General features: G+C 44.6%; 1 protein-coding gene across 2 annotated transcripts in view; it reads right to left on the bottom strand.

Moving 5' to 3' along the window:
* Positions 1–21,481, bottom strand: part of galnt14 (UDP-N-acetyl-alpha-D-galactosamine:polypeptide N-acetylgalactosaminyltransferase 14 (GalNAc-T14)) — a 61,157-nt gene that overhangs the window by 17,174 nt on the left and 22,502 nt on the right. For both annotated transcript variants that reach the window (XM_060907692.1, XM_060907701.1), the window contains exons 3-8: positions 11,515–11,613; positions 6,904–6,971; positions 6,634–6,699; positions 3,410–3,531; positions 1,100–1,187; positions 907–991 (exon numbers count right to left, since the gene is read on the bottom strand). In XM_060907692.1, coding sequence (XP_060763675.1) covers positions 907–991; positions 1,100–1,187; positions 3,410–3,531; positions 6,634–6,699; positions 6,904–6,971; positions 11,515–11,613 — 528 coding nt within the window. The remainder of the gene's footprint in view (positions 1–906; positions 992–1,099; positions 1,188–3,409; positions 3,532–6,633; positions 6,700–6,903; positions 6,972–11,514; positions 11,614–21,481) is intronic.

Here is a 21,481-nt window from a genome sequence, read left to right as displayed (position 1 = left end):
GAATGCATGTGACTTCACCATACATGGAAGTAACACAGCTCTAATGCTGTGAAAACACACAAAAATAGACATAAATATGGGAAAGAGCTATTGTGTTATTGACAGTACAAATAGAAATCAGAGCTCTCTTTTTACAGACTGCTGTAAAAAGAAAAGAGAAAAGAAAAGAAAGACAAGAGACTGCTGAAGAAAAGAGAAGCAAATGGAGGTGGTAAAAATGTTCATTAAAGTTTATTAAAAAAGGCCTATTTCTTATAAACTTACTTTTAATAAAAGGAATATTTTAGTTAATAGGCTATTATATTTAACGCCAACCTTTACAAATGTGGGTAAATAATTATTGCTGATTATTAAGAAAATGAAAAAAGTTTGTTTGTTTGTTTGTTTGTTTGTTTGTTTGTTTAATTAAACAAAATGAATATTTAAGTTGATAAAGAATAGGAAAATAAATGTTGCATTTTTTGGTCAAAGTTTCTTTCATTTGATTTATTTTCCAAAAATATCATGGGAAAATCAAATGGAGAACCCAATATCATGAATCAAATCCAATTGTGAACTGGGTGAATTGTTAGCTGCCTAGGCCTTTGTGAAGTAAAGAGAAGGTGAATAACACAAACTGCATGGAAAAAAACAACTGCTTGTTGCATATACATATATTAATCATGCATGTGTTCCAGTACGTAAACTATATTTTTGTGAGGTGGCCATTGATGGTCCATATACCATCACTATGTACTTGAATTAAACAAAATAGTAATTAGTGAATAGTCACTAGGCTATGACAGAACTAATGTTCAGCTGGTGAAACAGGCTGGAAGGCTTTATCTCCTTCAGGCTGCCAATCATTGTCTGTCTGTTCTACCTCAGATATGGAAACAGACCCTCTTAATGCTCCTTTTCACCTACTTAATGGGTTCTGTGGGGTTGACTCTCTTTGCTCTCTTCTCTGCAGATAGCTGTTCCCACTTAAAATGGAGACTCCAGTCAAAGCCTGACAGAGAGGACGACAGAGAAGATGTGAAAGAAGACAAAAATGAAACAATGTGCCAGTCATGTATAGACAGTGATTCTTATACTTGTTGCGTGTTTTGATTCTTACCACCCTGTAGGTTTGAGGAAGCAGCAATGTAGGCAAATGAGTCCATGTTGATGATGTCAATCACTGGGCTGGCGATACAGCTTGGGTCCTGAAATTAGCCAAACCTATCATGTTTAAGGTATTTCCTTTTAATCAGCACAATGCATTCAGAAAGCGTCTGTTACAGAACATCAACCTCGGATGGGAAATTATTAACAGGTGAACTATATATTTTTTTCTTTCACACAAAAGAAACATATCTAAATACTGTGATAAAAGATTCCTAAATGTCGTCCTAGTTCTCCAGTTCCTGATGTTAGCTCTCACCAGTCTACTAAAGAGGCATTTGTTGAAATGCACCACTTATTCCACTTGTATTCCAACCAATTTGTTTTCCCACCCACTCAGATTCTGTCTCTTGGGCTACAGTTATTCAGGGTTGGTTAGTAGTTTTTACTCACTTGTGTATGCATTCTTCCATGTCCTCTTCATACTGTGTTTGTTTTTCAAGCCATCCTGCCAGTTTTAATAAGGCATCTAACAACTTGGCCTATTCCTTATGATATTGTGGTAATTTTCATGCATTTATTCTGGGTCACAGTGAATCTAAAACCTGTCCTGGAAAAACTGAGCATAAAGCTGGAATACACCTTGTATGGGATGTTAGTGCATTTATAATAGATCATATTTAACTACATGTTTTAAAGCTCTGTGTTAGAAAGATGTTGTTGTACACAACTTGTGGAGAATAATTAACATCCATCCATCCATTATCTGTAACTGCTTATCCTGTACAGGGTCGTGGCCAAGCTGGAGCCTATCCCAGCTGACTATGGGCGAGAGGTGGGGTACACCCTGGACAAGTCGCCAGGTCATCACAGGGCTGACACATAGAGACAAACAACCATTCACACCTACGGTCAATTTAGAGTCACCAGTTAGCCTAACCTGCATGTCTTTGGACTGTGGGGGAAACCGGAGCACCCGGAGGAAACTCACGCAGACACGGGGAGAACATGCAAACTCCACACAGAAAGGTCCCCATCAGCCACTGGGCTCAAACCCAGAACCTTCTTGCTGTGAGGCAACAGTGTTAACCACTACATCAACGTGCCGCCGAATAATTAACAATTATTATTATTAACAATCAAAGTCAAAGTCCCTCTCACACTAGAATCTGGTCTTCCCAGGCAGTCTCCTGTCCGAGTACTAACCAACTCTTTTAAGGCATATGGGTGCAGCACCGATCTCCATTTCAATAGCCCTCAGCCTCTCTCCTATATGGCTAGGGTTACAGTCGGGGGCTAGTCCTCTGGTAACCGCAAGAGTTTGACTTCTGCACTTGCATCTGTATTGCCTTGCCAGATGGTACCATTTTTATGATGGTCTTTGGTATGACCCAACCGTGAGTAGAACTCATGATCTCCCAGTCAAAAGGCGGACGCGCTAACCACTAGGCCAACTCGCGGTATTATTAACAATAATTAACAATAATTGTCTTATTCTATCCACATTCTCTGGCTTTTGAGAAACAGAGCATTTTTATTTTAGCAAATTTGATAAATAAAAACTTCATACAACACATCTGACAATCATTTTGCCTAAAAAAACCAGCAAAATGACAGTAGCAATTTGTGAAAAAAATGCTATAATAATAATTCTTGAAAAATAAAAAAGATATGTTCTTACCATCAAACAGTTTCATTCCATATTTTGTTGCTTTTTTGTATTTTTTGGGGTGTTGTTTCTGAGTAGAGTTTTTATTCCGTCCTCGGTTGGTTCAGGAACATCCATCCATTATCTGTAGCCACTTGTCCTGTTCTCCAGGTCGCTGGAGCCTATCCCAGCTGACTATGGGCGAGAGGCGGGGTACACCCTGGACGAATCGCCAGATTATCGCAGGGCTGACACAGAGACAAACAACTATTCACACTCACAGTCAATTTAGAGCCACCAATTAGCCTAACCTGCAGGAGGAAACCCACACAGACATGGGGAGAACATGCAAACTCCACACAGAAAGGCCCTCACCGGCCACTGGGCTTGAACCCAGGACCTTCTTGCTGTGAGGTGACAGTGCTAACCACTACACCACCATGCCACCCAGTTCAGGAACATGCTCTGCCATTTTGTTTTTCTCTACTCACGGTATATGAACTGATAGCCTAGAAGTAGAGTAGCCAATCAGAGCACATGATTGCCCATATCCAGTGAATGTGGATATAATAATTTGTGATATCAGTTCTGTAAACATCAATGTGCCAGAATGCAAATTTGGCACATACTGTACCAATGTGTTTCTGCTGGACAGAAAATCAGCAAACTCAGTACCTCTTTGACCCTCTGGAGCAGTGGAGGCAGCCAGTCTTTGTTCACCTCACAGTGGCTGTCGAGGAAGGTGAGGATTTCTGCTTCAGCAGCATCTGCCCCTCGAACCCTGGACCTGATCAACCCTGAGCAACAAAGAGGTGTTAAGTTTCAGAACAACCTCTATCAATGAGTCATCATCTTCCAGATCACTGATGCAGTAGGAGACCAGAGGAAATGTATTAAATTGCAGATCCACAACAAATCACGCAAGCATGTGTAGATACAGCGCATCTCCGCAACTACATTTCCCATGATTCCCTCAGTTCCTGCCCCGGATGATATCTGCTTCAACTCATCTTTCACTGCGCCACGATTGGCTCATCTCATCTTTCACTGCACCACAATTGGGTAGTGCACTACTGTAACTCGTAACGCAAGTTCGCCCATAAATTGAATGGACTGAGCAAGTTTCACACTCTCTTGGACCAGGCATGCTGAGATACGCCTCTGCCTCTCTGACTCTCTCTGCTCGACCTTCCTACACGAGCCTCGCCATGGCCACGGACACGCGCGGCTGCCAGTGCCCTGCAACTCCGTCCTCCCAAAACCAGATGTGCTTTGCTCTCTGCCTCGCTCTCTCTCCGTTCTCTCAAACCCAGTGCTCTCTCTGACCGACACGCCGTCGGTATTAAAAAGAGACACTACGGCCTGCAGGCGGAAGCAAAGGAACAAAGGAATGAACACACGTTGTGTATGGACCACTGGCTACAGTCAAAAGTACTTCAGTCGCATTGTTTCACTTTCGTGGTGTTTGAAACCAGCCATCGTTATTATTATACCGTAATAACGCAAATCAGGACGCTTAGGGGCGAGTGGTTCCCTCCACATCTTCAGCACACCAACTTTCAACCAAGGACCTTCTGGATCAACGATATCCTGCCTGGGAAGGACTTTTGCAACATAGCAGATCTGCATTAAACTGAATTGAAGCTGTGCTCTGCTCTTTTCAGAAAGATACATCAAAACGGAAGATCACTGATGAACTCCTTCATGCTGCCAAGCGAAAGTGGTCCCAAGTAAGGCTGGCATTTGGGTAATGTTTAGTCTTAGCTTCATTAGTTTATTTGAAAAGTGCTATTTAAACCTAAGATTGTTTCAAGTGTGCATACGATAATCACATAGTTTTGGTTTGATCATGTTATTTGCATTTCTCAGTTTTACTCTGGTAGATAGATTTTGCATCCCCTATCTCTATTTTTCTTGCTCTAACATTTTCTTACCATGCACTATTATACACATCTTAACGTTCAGAGTACAGTGACATAAAGGTTGGTTTAGCTCAGTTGGTTAGCATATGATACTTATAATACTGAAATTGTGGGTTCAATCCCTGCATAGGCTAATGGTTATTTATACACCTTTGTTAAAATCCTTTGTCCAATCAGTCACACAGGGTGCCTCAGGCCCCCTCCCCCACCTTTTTCACGTGTTTTCACTTACCTGCAAACACACACACATACGTACACTTTGGCTACGTTTACATTACGTCGAATCAGCGGATCATCAGATTAACGTTCTTAAAATGATTCGCGTTTACACTAAAACCGTTAGCCGTGCACACAGCAACACCAATACGCGGATACGCTCGGCTCCGCAGGCATCCTGCGCTCCAAATCACTCCACCCTGAACAGCGAGTGCCCTCTGGAGGGTGCGCACTCCGGCCCTGCGCAGCTCACAGAGTGCGCGAGTGAAGTGAACAAGCCACAATTCGGGACTGAGCCGCTGTGTGTGTGATCCCAGCGCATATCACTTATTACTTGCAAGTGGAAGGATGGCAAGCCTAAAGACAATCATAACTACACAGTGGGCAGTATTTGCATCAGTATTTGCAGTATTTTCATACTTTTATACTCTTTAATGAAAGGTGATACAAGGCGGAAGTCCGCGCCGTTTTTCAGCAGTCGCGTCACATGACCAACGCCAGCGAATCAGGAAGGTGGATGTCACAGTGACGTTGTCCAATGAGACGCCAGCTAGAGCTCAGCACAGCGTATTCGCGTATTCTGAATGTTTACACAGCACCGGAGCTGATACGATCTAGATTGAATACGTGGACGCTGGCGGATTCCCGTTTCCCCGCTTTTCCAGGGGGGTTAATGTAAACGGACAGTGCATCCGCGAAGAAAACGAGACAGATACGGTCTAGTGTAAACGTAGCCTTAGTCACATAATATTACTACCTCATATCAACGTTTTGTGCCTTGATTGTTAAACTGCTGCTAGTATTATTGAATGTACCTGATCAGTATTATCCTCACTTGATTTTGTCATTTTAATAAATTAAATATTTACAAGAAACTGTGTCTTGTCTGTTTTGCTGCAGTATTACTTGAAGCTATCCTCTGCCATCAAAGAATTGACACTGCTTTCACTGATCTAGTGTATCACTAGAGTAATTCATTCATTTTTATTTAATAATTAATATAAATATCGATTAGTAAAATTAATGAACTGATATTTTATGAGACGGATTGTATGAGACTGATTTAATAATGTAATTGCACCCACATAATTTTGTTGCTTCGTGTAAGGACTGGTATTGCACCTACATAATTTTGGTGCCTCGTGTGAGGAGTGCAATTGCACCTACACGTGAACACAAACTCTTTTAAACGCAGTTCATTTTTTATAACCCATTTTACCTTTTACTAAAATTATCTTATTTATACACAATATAGTGTGCCCCAGTATTTTTCAGTCCTCAGCAAGTTTGCACTGACAGAGAATAAACTCATTATGTGATTATAAAACTCACCACAGTGAGGTCTGAACCACGGGTATTACAGGACCAGGAATGAGAAACACGAGTGTAGCACTGGTGTATGAGTTAACTCACACATCATTTATCAGGCAGGCCATCTATTAAAGCAGCTGTAACCTCCTGAACAATGAACAGCTCAGCAAGGAAACCCATGCTAATGGGACTTCATTAAGCAATGAGTGCCATTTAAAATACCGAGTACTGACCCTGCCATGTAGATACAGATAGAGGAAGCAGTCGCTGATGTGTTTTCACTCAGACACAAGACAAAATTCTTTGCTTGCAAATTCATATGAAATCTTCCAAGGCAGAGGCAGTTTCAGAACATTTCCCTGATGTTGTCTGTACCATATTTGCTAATCAGCAACCAGTATGTGCAGCATTACAGAGAACAGACATATGAAGAAATTAAAACCAGCCTACCTTCTCTTCGTTTATTTCGAAGACACTTGACTTTTGGTAACTTGGTGAGCAGAAGACAGTCATTTGCTGAAAGAACAAAGATAAGTTCTATCACATCATTTCATCTTTTCTCATCCAACCTAAAACACTAGCCCTTATTATTATTATTATTATTATTATTTAAATTAAGGAAAAATGCCTTACTTCCCAAAGCACGCTACTCAAGATAAGCCATGTGTCCAAAACAACATTGTGAAAAAATGAAGTAGAAGATTCACTGTCATGACTTACGATCCTCACTGAAGTCATCCACCAGGATGATCTCATGGATCAGATGAACGGGCGTCCGGTTCAGCACACTGGCAGAAAGACACATAATTCTGAGTTCAATGAGCTTTTTCACATCTGACAGCTGGGTAAAATCACATTCATTCAAAAAAGTAAATAATTAGTTTGAGAAGTATTAGGTATCAAAAGTGATTAATGAGCAGCATGTCACTGTAATGGACAAAGTCATGGAAAGTGATTTTGCTTTTAATGTTGATTCATCAAACACTCAGTGAGAGAATCTGTCAGGTGTGGAAACAATGTGGCAAAAATGAAAGCGTCTCAGTAATCACTGAGCTATGAAGGAATATTACATGTATTCAGGGGGACAATGCTCTGAAATTCTCAATAATAATAATAATTTCAATTTATATAGCGCCTTTCTCAAAACCCAAGTTCGCTTTACAATTATAGGGAAAAAAAAAGTCCACCAAATAAAGGTCAGGATGACATTCCAATGGTGTAGCAGCCACAGTCCACGCACGGAAAAGGCGCACACAAACAAGTCCCACATCTCCAGCACAGCCGCCGCGACGGCATCGGGCAACACCGCCCGGAACATCACGCCATGGATCCACAAAACGAGCACAGACGCACCCCCAGGCAGAGCGCTGGTATGTTCCAAGCCGCCTGCACAGCCGCCGCGACGCCACAGAGCAACATCGCTGAGAACATCACGCCAAGCACTAAAGCACCACCACACAGAGCACTGGACAACCCCGATGTTAAAAATAGCAACGAGCTCACTGCAGTCCATAGCTAGGAGCACAGGTGTCACCTACAGTGAACCAAGGCCTGAAGGGAACTGACGCCCAAAACTGGGTCCGGAGCTACACCACAACCAGTGGACAAAAACACTAAAAAAACAAACAAACATCAAACTACACAAACACAAAAAAGAAAAACAAAAGAGAAAATTAAATTAAATTAAAATACAAAGCTCCGGTGAGAAGCGGCAGCCAGAATGCGCACGGCATACTCTCAACACGGTAGACTCTCAAGCTTTAGTCTACCACTTGGGGCACCTATACACACCTATTGCCACCCCTGTACACACCTATATACATCTATATACAGCAACTCACACCTGTACACACCTATATACACCCCTATATACACATGCACACCTAAACACACACAAACACATATACACACCCCTGTATACACCTATACTCACCTATAGAGATCTTGCAGTCACGTGACTGGAAAGTTAACAGCCGCCATCTTGTCAGCAAACAACACAGCTGAATACTGCTGCACTCGTGTACAGAATGGATCAATTTCAACCAAAGGACTACACGGCTCATTTTTGTAATGAACAGATAACTAGATATATGTCTAAAATAAACGATCTACAGATTAGTGACCCTTATGGCTTACCGGATGTAGTTTTCACGACCGTGTCAGTGGATATGGAACTGCCAGAGGTGGAATACCCAGATGTGTATAATTACCTCATCAACTTTCCCTCGCTGTTCAGTGGTGAAGCACTGCGTGCTTATAAATCTTTGCACAGTTATCTTTACAGAAATTCAGGATTTGTCAGCCGCGGCATCTTGTAAACAAGAAAATAATCCTCATTGGACGGGTAAGTCACTTAAGTATTGAGTACTAATACTAGATATATCAGTAGTAGCTATCTAGTAGCACTGACCAGCCGATTATAGAATAGAATAAGGTAATTCCAGCTGTAATTCCAAATCGTCCGTCTTGTTTACCATGGATCTGGCGTTGGAGAGGTCGAGGCTTGGCAGTGGAGATTTGAGTGGCTGTTTTCTGAGCTTAGTCAACAGGCCGGCTCTGCCTGCAGCCTCGCTTTTGCTTCCGCTCCCGACGCCGCCTCCTTCACCTGCCAGACTCGATAACAATCCACGGAGACCCCGCTGGTCTCGCTATCTCGTCCGGAATGTTGTGCATGCGATGGAAATCGCTACAAACCATCATTTTCTGCTGGAAACCAATGTCCAGTAAGTCCATACGGTTGTAGTGGATATTGAAGTCCGGTACAGACGAACAACACGCAAAAATACACACAAAAGACATAAAAAACGTGCATAGGTAGGGAGAGCTTGTAGCCGCAGCCGTTATAGTAGAATTGTATATAGTAGGGTTTTCCAGAAGAAAAGGTAGAAGTAGAACCAGAAGAAGAAGTAGAAGGCGGAAATATGGCGTTTGACCGACAAAATGGCGTCTGTCACAATCTGGATCGGCTGTGACATCACGTGCAAGATCTCTATATACAGGTATATAGGTGTATATACACACTTCTATACACACCTCTGTACACACCTATACACATCTATAAACACCTATACACACCTAAATACCCCTATATATACAACTATTCACACATGTATACACAACTATTGACCCCATATACACAACTACACACAATAAAACTATCCATACCTATATACACCTATATACACCCAATACATACTCCTATATACACCTATACACACCAATATAAAATTATACACACCTACATACACAACTACACATACCTATATGTACCTATACACATGCCTGTATACACCTATACACATCTGTATACACCTACAGTGGTGCTTGAAAGTTTGTGAACCCTTTAGAATTTTCTATATTTCTGCATAAATATGACCGAAAACATCATCAGATTTTCATACAAGTCCTAAAAGTAGATAAACAGAACCCAGTTAAACAAATAAGACAAAAATATTATACTTGGTCATTTATTTATTGAGGAAAATGATACAATATTACATATCTGTGAGTGGCAAAAGTATGTGAACTTCTAGGATTAGCAGTTAATTTGAAGGTGAAATTAGAGTCAGGTGTTTTCAATCAATGGGATGACAATCAGGTGTGAGTGGGCACCCTGTTTTATTAAAAGAACAGGGATCTATCAAAGTCTGAGTTTCACAACACATGTTTGTGGAAGTATATCATGGCACGAACAAAGGAGATTTCTGAGGACCTCAGAAAAAGTGTTGTTGCTCATCAGGCTGGAAAAGGTTACAAAACCATCTCTAAAGAATTTGGACTCCACCAAACCACACTCAGACAGATTGTGTACAAATGGAGAAAATTCAAGACCATTGTTACCCTCCCCAGGAGTGGTCAACCAACAAAGATCACTCCAAGAGCAAGGCGTGTAATAGTCGGCAAGGTCACAAAGGACCCCAGGGTAACTTCCAAGCAACTGAAGGCCTCTCTCACATTGGCTAATGTTAATGTTCATGAGTCCACCATCAGGAGAACACTGAACAACAATGGTGTGCATGGCAGGGTTGCAAGGAGAAAACCACTGCTCTCCAAAAAGAACATTGCTGCTCATCTGCAGTTTGCTAAAGATCATGTGGACAAGCCAGAAGGCTATTGGAAAAATGTTTTGTGGATGCATGAGACCAAAATGGAACTTTTTGGGTTAAATGAGTAGCGTTATGTTTGGAGACAGGAAGACACTGCATTCCAGCATAAGAATCTTATCCCATCTGTGAAACATGGTGGTGGTAGTATCATGGTTTGGGCCTGTTTGGCTGCATTTGGGCCAGGACGGCTTGCAATCACTGATGGAACAATGAATTCTGAATTAAACCAGTGAATTCTAAACGAAAATGTCAGGACATCTGTCCATGAACTGAATCTCAAGAGAGGGTGGGTCATGCAGCAAGACAACGACCCTAAGCACACAAGTCGTTCTACCAAAGAATGGTTAAAGAAGAATAAAGTTCATGTTTTGGAATGGCCAAGTCAAAGTCCTGACCTTAATCCAATGGAAATGTTGTGGAAGGACCTGAAGCGAGCAGTTCATGTGAGGAAACCCACCAACACCCCAGAGTTGAAGCTGTTCTGTATGGAGGAATGGGCTAAAATTCCTCCAAGCCGATGTGCAGGACTGATCAACAGTTACCACAAACGTTTAGTTGCAGTTATTGCTGCACAAGGGGGTCACACCAGATACTGAAAGCAAAGGTTCACATACTTTTGCCACTCACAGATATGTAATATTGGATCATTTTCCTCAATAAATAAATGACCAAGTATAATATTTTTGTCTCATTTATTTAACTGGGTTCTCTTTATCTACTTTTAGGACTTGTGTGAAAATCTGATGATGTTTTAGGTCATATTTATGCAGAAATATAGAAAATTCTAAAGGGTTCACAAACTTTCAAGCACCACTGTATTTGTGCTGTCAATCACACAACAGCTCTTTCCCATTATAGATCTGTTTTTTGTGCATTTTCGCACAACTGTGTTACTTCCACCTCCGGTGACATCATGTGCATTCCCTCTATCGTACATTATAATTCCCTCTTCTGTCTAAACAATATAATTACAGCAAGGAAAAACTAAGAAGTTATGCAGTCTGATAAGAATCATGATTCTTTTTTTAAATTTCATCAGTTCAAATCATCATAAATTTGGATCATGATTTATCATCACACCAATATCGTTACATTCCTAACTTTTAGTAAACCTGAACACTTTGGAACCTATTTTTATGGAGAGGCACCATCTTTACAAAATTCCCATGAATGTATGTTGTCAATGGTATTGTTTAGTATAACTAGGGGTAAAGGGTTTCCTCACCTCCTCAGTGTACGCAGTAGGGTGGATCGTGCCTCATTGTGCAGTGTGATCACTATACTGGTGGGTGGCAGCTCAGGGTCATAGTGCAGTGTTGAACACCTGAAGAGAGAACAGGGTACAGAACTCATCACACAGCTTCCCCTGCAGCAACATCACACAAATGCAGTGTCATCATTACAGAGAACATTAAAGCCAGATTAAATTTTAAGAAATGCCATACATATACACATACACATAGAATGCTGTTTTAATTCAGATTAAATAAATAACTATGCCAAATATCTCTGGAGCTCTGTGTGCTCACTGCGGTTCCATTGGCCTGAACACAAGCAGAACTTCACTAGCTAGAAATGTACAGCCCACTCCAGGCAAAATAATCAACAGCAAAGGATAAGGACCAATCACTGAATAGGTTCAGCCCCATCTGTGTTGAAAGCAGAATAAAATATGAAATTTTATGAGTTCAATATGTCTCATTATGAAATAAAAATCTCATCTCATCTCATCTCATTATCTCTAGCCGCTTTATCCTTCTACAGGGTCGCAGGCAAGCTGGAGCCTATCCCAGCTGACTACGGGCGAAAGGCGGGGTACACCCTGGACAAGTCGCCAGGTCATCACAGGGCGAAATAAAAATCAAATTATAAAATGAAAAAGGGCATTAAATAAAAGGGGAAAAAATCCTTTTTGAAATAAAACCTGTTATTGTGAAATAAAAACAAACTGGGGTGGGCTTCCCAAAAGCCTCTTAATGCTAAGAACGTCTTAACTCAGACAGTGAGTGTTCATTGTGATGCTGGCTCTACCATTTAATGATGATCCTTGTGCTACGATGCTTTTGGGAAACCCACCCCTGAACTGTGACTAATGTTAAAGTAAAAATGAGAAGGATATCATAATATTTAATTATAAATTAAGTATGATTTATTCATTAGATTATTTCACAATATACTGACTCATTAAAAAAAATACTGATTGTTGCATGTACACAGTTATTTATATCACAGGCATTTTTTATATTATAGACATTTTATTATATACTGTATATAATAGTGTTGTAGTTAAGACCATCTCAACCAAGAGTAGAGTGTATATAGACCAAGACAAGACCAGGACCAGACCACTGCGTGTGAAGCAGGAAGTTTCACATTCAATCACAGTAATGAGGTTAACAAATAAATCAAATAATTCACAGGCAATCTAGTGATATCCCTGCAGTTGTGGTCGTGATCAATAGGTCGATTCCAGGATGAGACCAAGATCTTCAAAAAGTCTCAAGACCAAGACTGATCTCAAGTACTACAACACTATTGTATATCATCATATCCATTTAATTTTGGCTAAAACACCAATCCATAATAACAGAGCTGCAAAAACATGGACTATTTACACAAATGACACATGGAAACCAAAACCTCAAAATCCTTTCAGTGAAAAACAATCAGCAGGGGACTGCTTTTTTAGGAACTAAACACTAAAGCTATGGTCACACTACAGCTCGCAATGCTTTGCAATGGGTTATTGATGAAAATGAGGCGTTTTGGTGACGATGCATGGCGATATACAGACGAGCTAAAAGTTGTGGTCACACAGCAGGTGAGCACTTGACTGTCACGCCTTCGCGCGCTCGAGTGGCCGTGCTCGCTCATAGGACCTAGTCGTTATGGGAAACACCTGATGCTGATTTGAGAGCAATCAGCACACGCATATAAGGACACAGAAGCTTTGCAAAGTATTATCATTATCACTGTTACATTTGTTTCCAGCCATGTTTATGACTGCTTTCGGTTTTGTTTTTGTAAATATCACTGTGGCAGTGGGGGCGTGGTCAAGCGTTGGCCTGTGAATGGAGGGCGGAGTCAGGGAAGGCAAGTGGCAGAATCACTGCACCTGATGTGAGTTAACTGGTGTTTGTGTGTCTTCCCCAGTAACCATGCCCTATAAAAGGAGAGAGAGAGCAGAGAAAGGGAGCTCTCTCCCCAACCAGAACGCTTGTGTGTGTGGGTGCGTGTGACTGGGTGAGTGTAAAGTGAAAGCTGAAAAGCTAAAATTAAGAGTTTGAGAGAACTCAGTTCTGGCCTGCCGTGCTTCTGTGCTCCACCCACCTGCTCAGATTCATACAGTGGTGCTGAAACCCGGGAACGGAGCACAGAGGAGAACAGCCCCATGGAGTCCTCCCCTTTCAAGGACCTGATCCATGCCCTTGCCACAGCCCAACATAGCCAGCACCAGGCGCTGGTTGCCCTCCAGAAGGAGCAGGAGCAAAGGTTCGAGGCCCTGGTGCTGGCACAGCAGGAAGATCGCCAGGCATTCCGGCACCTACTCACATCGGCGGGGTCCACCACCTCCACCGCCACGGACCCTCCCCACCTCACCCTAATGAACACGGGCCCGCACGACGGCCCCGAGGCCTTCCTCGCTCTCTTTGAGCAGGCAGCAGAGGCGTGGGGCTGGCTGGTGGAACAGTGCGAGGCGCGCCTCCTCCCCCTGCTAACAGGCGAGGCACAGCTGGCCGCACTACAGCTCCCCGCCGACAGCCAGCTGGTCTACGCCGACCTCCACAGGGCTGTCCTCCAGAGTGTGGGGCGCACCCCGGAGCAACAACGGCAGCACTTCTGCGCACTGCGCCTAGCGGAGGTCGGCCGGCCGTTCGCATTTAGCCAGCAACTCTGGTATGCCTGCTGGCGGTGGCTGAGGGCTGACAACCGCGACGCCGAGGGAATCATCGACCTGGTGGCACTGGAACAATTCATTGCCTGACTTCCCGAAGGAACAGGGGAGTGGGTCCAGTGCCATTGCCCGGTGTCGCTGGATCGGGCCATCGAGCTGGCGGAGGACCATTTGGCAGCTGTTCCGGCAGCAGGACAGCATGTCTCCTCTTCTCCCCTCTCTCTCTCTCTACCCCTCCTCTTCTATTCCTCGTCCTCACCCCATTCCCCCACCGCGGAGGCAAGGGGCCGGCTCCACCCCAGCCGGCCCGCCACACCCGCCGTGCCCTACCGTTTCCCACTTCCGTGTCTGTCACTCCCCCCCTCAGGTGAGTGAGCTCCGGAACACCGGTGCGGAGAGAGAGCCTGGGCCGGTTTGCTGGCGCTGCGGGGAGCCGGGGCACCTCCAGCATCAGTGCTCGGCGATGGAGGTGGGCGCGGTGGTCGGGATCCCTGACGCGCCAGGAACCGCCCTCAATCGGGCCGGAGCGTATCGCATACCGGTGAGTATCCAAGGGGATACGTATCAGGCTTTGGTGGACTCCGGTTGTAATCAGACCACAATCCACCAAAGCCTGGTGCAAGACGAGGCATTGGGAAGAGCACAATTGGTGAAGGTGTTGTGTGTGCATGGGGATGTTCACAACTACCCTTTAGTGTCGGTCCACATTCTGTTTCGAGGGGAGAAATTTAGAGTAAAGGCGGCGGTTAATCCTCGCCTAACTCACTCGATAATTTTGGGGACTGATTGGCTAGGATTTGAGGAATTAATGACTCATTTAGTGAAGAGTGGGGCCTGCCATAGTTTAGTGGGGGGAAGTCCCGGTGTGGCATTGGCGGGAGCAGCTGTCACAAAGCCGTCTACGTCATCACTGCGTCAGAGCGAGGAGCAGCAGGCTCCTCCTCCCTCTCTCGGGGAATCCCTCACGGATTTCCCGTTACAGCAGTTGCGAGATGAGACTCTGTGGCATGCATTTGACCAAGTGAGAGTAATCGATGGTCAAACGCTCCAGCCAAATGCCACACTGTCCTTCCTCTATTTTTCCATTATTAAAGGAACAGTCCACCGTACTTCCATAATGAAATATGCTCTTATCTGAATTGAGACGAGCTGCTCCATACCTCTCCGAGCTTTGCGCGACCTCCCAGTCAGTCAGACGCAGTCAGACGCGCTGTCACTCCTGTTAGCAATGTAGCTAGGCTCAGTATGGCCAATGGTATTTTTTGGGGCTGTAGCTAGATGCGACCAAACTCTTCCGCGTTTTTCCTGTTTACATAGGTTTATATGACCAGTGACATGAAACAAGTTCAGTTACACAAATTGAAATGTAGCGATTTTCTATGCTATGGAAAGTCTGCACTATAATGACAGGCGTACTAACACCTTCTGCGCGCTTCGGCAGCGCATTGATACGGAGCTCAGATATCAATGCGCTGCCGAAGAGCGCAGAAGGTGTTAGTACGCCTGTCATTATAGTGCACACTTTCCATAGCATAGAAAATCGCTACGTTTCAATTTGTGTAACTGAACTTGTTTCATATCACTGGTCATATAAACCTATGTAAACAGGAAAAATGCAGAAGAGTTTGGTTGCATCTAACTACAGCCCCAAAAAATACCATTGGCCATACTGAGCCTAGCTACATTGCTAACAGGAGTGACAGCGCGTCTGACTGCATCTGACTGACTGGGAGGTCGCGCAAAGCTCGGACAGGTATGGGGCAGCTCGTCTCAATTCAGATAAGAGCATATTTCATTATGGAAGTACGGTGGACTGTTCCTTTAAGGATAGATTATACCGAGTGACGCAGGACACTTGGACTACGGAGCCGATAACACAGCTTTTGATCCCAAAGAGCCACTGGGAATTTGTATTCCAGGCGGTTCACTTCAATCCCATGGCTGGACACTTGGGGCAGGATAAGACACTAGCCCGAATAATGGCCTGGTTATATTGGCCAGGGATTCGCGGTGATGTCCGTAGGTGGTGTACGGCATGCCGCGCATGCCAGTTCGTAAATCCAGCGGCCATTCCAAAAGCGCCTTTGCGCCCTCTGCCATTAATCGAGACCCCGTTCAAAAGAATTGGGATGGATCTCGTCGGGCCATTAGATCGGTCAACACAAGGATATTGCTTTATTTTAGTTCTGGTGGACTATGCAACACGATATCCAGAAGCAGTGCCTCTTCGCAATATCTCAGCACGTAGTATTGCAGAGGCACTCTTCCGCGTCATCTCCCGAGTTGGAATCCCCAAAGAGATTCTGACTGATCAAGGCACTATGTTTATGTCATGCAAATTGCGCGAACTGTATGGGTTTCTGGGAATTAAGCCTATCCGCACCAGCGTTTATCACCCACAAACGGACGGCTTAGTTGAACGGTTTAATCGCACCCTCAAAAAATTAATTAAGAAATTTGTAAGCGAGGACGCACGCAACTGGGATAAATGGCTCGAGCCCCTGTTATTCGCAGTGCGAGAGGTCCCACAAGCCTCCACGGGGTTCTCCCTGTTCGAATTATTATATGGGTGTAAGCCACGTGGCATCCTAGATGTTCTGTGAGAAAATTGGGAGGAGGGACCTTCAACAAGCAAAAATGAAATTCAATACGTTATCGACCTGTGTGCAAAACTCCACACACTCACACACCTAACCCAGGAGAATTTGCAGCAGGCCCAAGAACGGCAAATCCGCCTGTACAACAGGGGCAAGCGCCTTAGGGAGTTCACACCGGGAGAGAAAGTACTCATGTTGTTGCCCACGTCGAGCTCCAAATTGATCGCCAAGTGGCAAGGACCCTTTGAGGTCACACGGCGAGTCGGGGACGTCGACTATGAGGTGAGGCGAACGGACAGAGGTGGGGCATTACAAATTTACCACCTCAATCTGCTCAAACTTTGGAACGAGGAGGTCCCCGTGGTGTTGGTGTCGTTGGTTCCAGAGAAAGCAGAGCTGGGGCCAGAGGTTCAAAAGGGAACATTGACATCGCCTACCACTTCGGTCCCCTGTGGAGACCACCTCTCCCCGACCCAACTCACGGAGGTTGCCCAGTTGCAGGCAGAATTTTCTGACGTGTTCTCTCCCCTGCCAGGCCACACCCGCCTCATATGCCCCTTTTCCACCAAAGCAGTTCCAGGGCTGGTTCGGGGCCAGTGCTTAGTTTGGAACCGGGTTTTCTGTTTCCACTGACAAAGAACTGGCTCTGGGGCCAGAAAAACTGGTTCCAGGCTAGCACCAACTCTCTGCTGGGCCAGAGGAAAGAACCGCTTACGTCAGCAGGGGGGCAGAGTTGTTAAGACCAGCAACAATAACAAGACCATGAAAGATCGCCATTTTTAAGTGGCGAGAAGCAGCAGCTGTACAAACGCGAAGTCAGCCATTATTATTATTGTTGTTGTTGCCGCTGCTTCTGCTTCTTCCGCGTGGTTTTTGCTTCGATATTCGCGCCAAGGTTTAAGCAAACGTAGCGACGTAACTGACTTATAAAGCGACGTAATGACGTATACAGCGACGTAATGACGTGGCTTCCCTTAGCACCGCAAGCTATGGAAAAGCAAACTGGTTCTCAGCTGGCTCGCAAGTTGAACGAGTTGTGAACCAGCACCGAACCAGCCCTGGAACTGATTTGGTGGAAAAGAGGCAATAGAACACCACATTGAGATGCCCCCGGGGGTGGTAGTGCGCAGCCACCCTTACAGGCTGCCCGAACACAAGAAAAAGGTGGTTCAGGAAGAGCTCAAGGCCATGCTCGACATGGGCATTGTCGAGGAGTCCCACAGTGACTGGAGCAGCCCGGTGGTCTTGGTTCCCAAGGCCGACGGGTCAGTCCGGTTCTGTGTGGACTATAGAAAAGTCAACATGGTGTCTAAATTCGATGCGTACCCAATTCCTCGTATTGACGAGTTGCTTGATCGTCTAGGCACGGCTCGTTTTTATTCGACACTGGATTTGACAAAGGGATATTGGCAGATCCCCTTGACTCCATTATCCCGAGAGAAAACGGCCTTTTCCACACCGTTTGGCTTACACCAGTTTGTCACACTTCCTTTTGGTCTGTTTGGGGTGCCTGCTACGTTCCAGCGGCTTATGGATAGGGTCCTCCGCCCCCACACCGCCTACGCGGCTGCATACTTGGACGACATCATTATTTATAGTAATGACTGGCCGCGATACCTACAACATATAAGGGCCATCTTTAGGTCGCTGAGGCGAGCGGGTCTCACAGCCAACCCGAAGAAGTGTGCGATTGGGCGGGTGGAAGTACGGTATCTAGGCTTCCACTTGGGCAATGGGCAGGTGTGTCCCCAAATTAATAAGACAGCAGCGATTGCAGCCTGCCCGAGGCCCAAGACCAAAAAAGGTGTGAGACAGTTACTGGGGCTGGCTGGCTACTATCGTAGGTTTATACCTAATTATTCGGACATCAGCAGCCCGCTGACTGATCTCACTAAAAAGGGGGCACCAGATCCGGTCCAGTGGACGGAGCAATACCAGCGGGCTTTCTCTGAGGTAAAGGCTGCACTGTGTGGGGGGCCACTGTTACACTCCCCTGACTTTTCTCTCCCCTTTGTTTTGCAGACGGACGCGTCGGACAGAGGGCTGGGGGCTGTTCTGTCCCAGGAGGTGGAGGGGGAGGATCGTCCAGTGCTGTATATCAGCTGGAAGATGTCGGTGCGTGAGGGCCGGTACAGCACCATAGAAAAGGAGTGCCTCGCAATCAAGTGGGTGGTCCTCGCCCTCCGCTACTACCTACTGGGACGCCCTTTCACCCTCTGTTCGGACCACGCGCCCCTCCAGTGGCTCCACCGCATGAAGGATGCCAACGCGTGGATCACCTGTTGGTATCTGGCACTCCAGCTGTTTAAGTTCAAGGTGGTCCACAGGCCGGGGGCACAGATGGTCGTGGCGGATTTCCTCTCCAGTCGGGGGGGGGGAGTCAGCTGCAGGCCGGATGGCTCCCTGGCCTGAGTCGGGCGGTGGGGATATGTGGCAGTGGGGGCATGGTCAAGCGTCGGTCTGTGAATGGAGGGCGGAGTCAGGAAAGGTAAGTGGCAGAATCACTGCACCTGATGTGAGTTAACCAGTGTTTGTGTGTCTTCCCCAGTGACTGCGCCCTATAAAAGGAGAGAGAGAGCAGAGAAAGGGAGCTCTCTCCCCAGCCAGAAAGCTTGTGTGTGTGGGTGCGTGTGACTGGGAGAGTGTAAAGTGAAAGCTGAAAAGCTAAAATAAAGAGTTTGAGAGAACTCAGTTCTGGCCTGCCGTGCTTCTGTGCTCCACCCACCTGCTCAGATTCCTACAATCACGTCTGCTAATAAACAATCTTCCTGCACTTACATCTGTCTACCGCTGCATACTTGACAGAATACATGCAAAGTCTCTATGAAAACAGCGTCCTTATATGCGCGTGCTGATTGCGCTCAAATCAGCATCAGGTGTTTCCCATAACAACTGGGTTCCAAGCACACACACAACATGCTTTGAAGGATCGCTGAATGTAAATGCACTTTTTTAAGCCTTGGTGAAGGTTAGGTTATGCTGAGCCACTGTGTTGATGAGACTCCCACAAGCACTGGGGACATGGATTCGAGACAAATACATCTCAAGAGGCTTGAAGAAGGTTCCCTGCGCTTCAGGAAGTATTCCCAAACCCATCTGCAAGTATTCGCTGCTTAGTTTGCCAAAGAAAACATTGGCACCAAATTTCAATGCATGCATTGAAATTTTTTGAGATATTTTTGGCCACTCACGAGGCGGAGACACACCAAAAAAAAAAACTCACAATGCTCGGAAAACAATCACCGTGTATTGAATGATTGGTGATGAGGCTACCAATTTTTCATCGCCAAGTGTTCGCAAACCCATCGCAAGCTGTAGTGTGACCAGGGCCTAAACAGATTTAAAATGTGAGAATCAATGTAATCCAAGCTGCTGCACTGCATTTTACTGAATGGTGTTCAACTGTATTTTCATCAGTGAGAAGGAGGCATTACCGTCCATATCAGGGAAAAACAGACTAATGCACTTTTTTTGTCATTGTCACATTCTCACATATTCTTTCTGAATTGATCATTGAAGCTGTAACTGAGCTCAGAATTACAACTAAAACATGATGAACTAAAAACTAAGACAAGAACTTAGGAGTATGGCATTTTTTAGATTTATTCTTACTTTCTAGAATTTTCCTGCCATTTTCTCTGCAATTTAGTCCTGCCCATTTCCCCCCGCCAGTCAGCTCTCTTCTATCATATGTCTTTTCAAACAGCTGCTCATGCTGTGTCGCAGCGTAAACACACTTAGAGGGAAGTGCTGTCAACCCTCTTCATGAAAGTCTCAAAAAGGGCTCAAAGATGCCCATGATTGGCTAGTGTTAATGTGATTGACAGGGGGAAGAGTACACCCTTCATGGTGGTGTAGTGGTTAGCACTGTTGCCTCACAGCAAGAAGGTTCTGGGTTTCAGCCCAGTGGCTGATGGGGGGCCTTTCTGTGTGGAGTTTGCATGTTCTCCCTGTGTCTGATAAAATGATGAATTCATTTTACTGTAAATCTTTATACTGTAGTAGGTTTTAGTAGATATTATAATGAAATCCAAACAGTGGTTCAACAACAGCTAGTTCATTTTAGAACTTACTCCATGACTCCATTAATGTCTTTTTCCTCTAAAAATAATAAAATGAAATAAGAACGTGATGTAATCATTAGTATGGCGACATTTGGCGGCACGGTGGTGTAGTGGTTAGCACTGTCGCCTCACAGCAAGAAGGTTCCGGGGCCACTGTAATTGGCGCAAGCTGTTGTGGTTTCCCATGCCATGATGTACATATATATATAGATCTTCCTATGGCAAAAGATAAATAAATAAATAAAAGTACATTAATATTCACAGTGGTGCTTGAAAGTTTGTGAACCCTTTAGAATTTTCTATCTTTCTGCATAAATATGACCTAAAACATCATCAGATTTTCACACAAGTCCTAAAAGTAGATAAAGAGAACCAAGTTAAACAAATGAGACAAAAATATTATACTTGGTCATTTATTTATTGGGGAAAATCATCCAATATTACATATCTGTGAGCGGCAAAAGTATGTGAACCTCTCAGATTAGCAGTTAATTTGAAGGTGAAATTAGAGTCAGATGTTTTCAATCAGTGGGATGACAATCAGGTGTGAGTGGACACCCTGTTTTATTTAAAGAATAGGGATCTATCAAAGTCTGATCTTTACAAAACGTTTGTGGAAGTGTATCATGGTACGAA

The sequence above is a fragment of the Neoarius graeffei genome, chromosome 2 (assembly GCF_027579695.1).
Source record: "Neoarius graeffei isolate fNeoGra1 chromosome 2, fNeoGra1.pri, whole genome shotgun sequence".
NCBI classification, from domain to species: domain Eukaryota; kingdom Metazoa; phylum Chordata; class Actinopteri; order Siluriformes; family Ariidae; genus Neoarius; species Neoarius graeffei.
The sequence above is the reverse complement of the archived record's forward strand: the minus strand, read 5'-3'. Positions and strand labels throughout refer to the sequence as shown.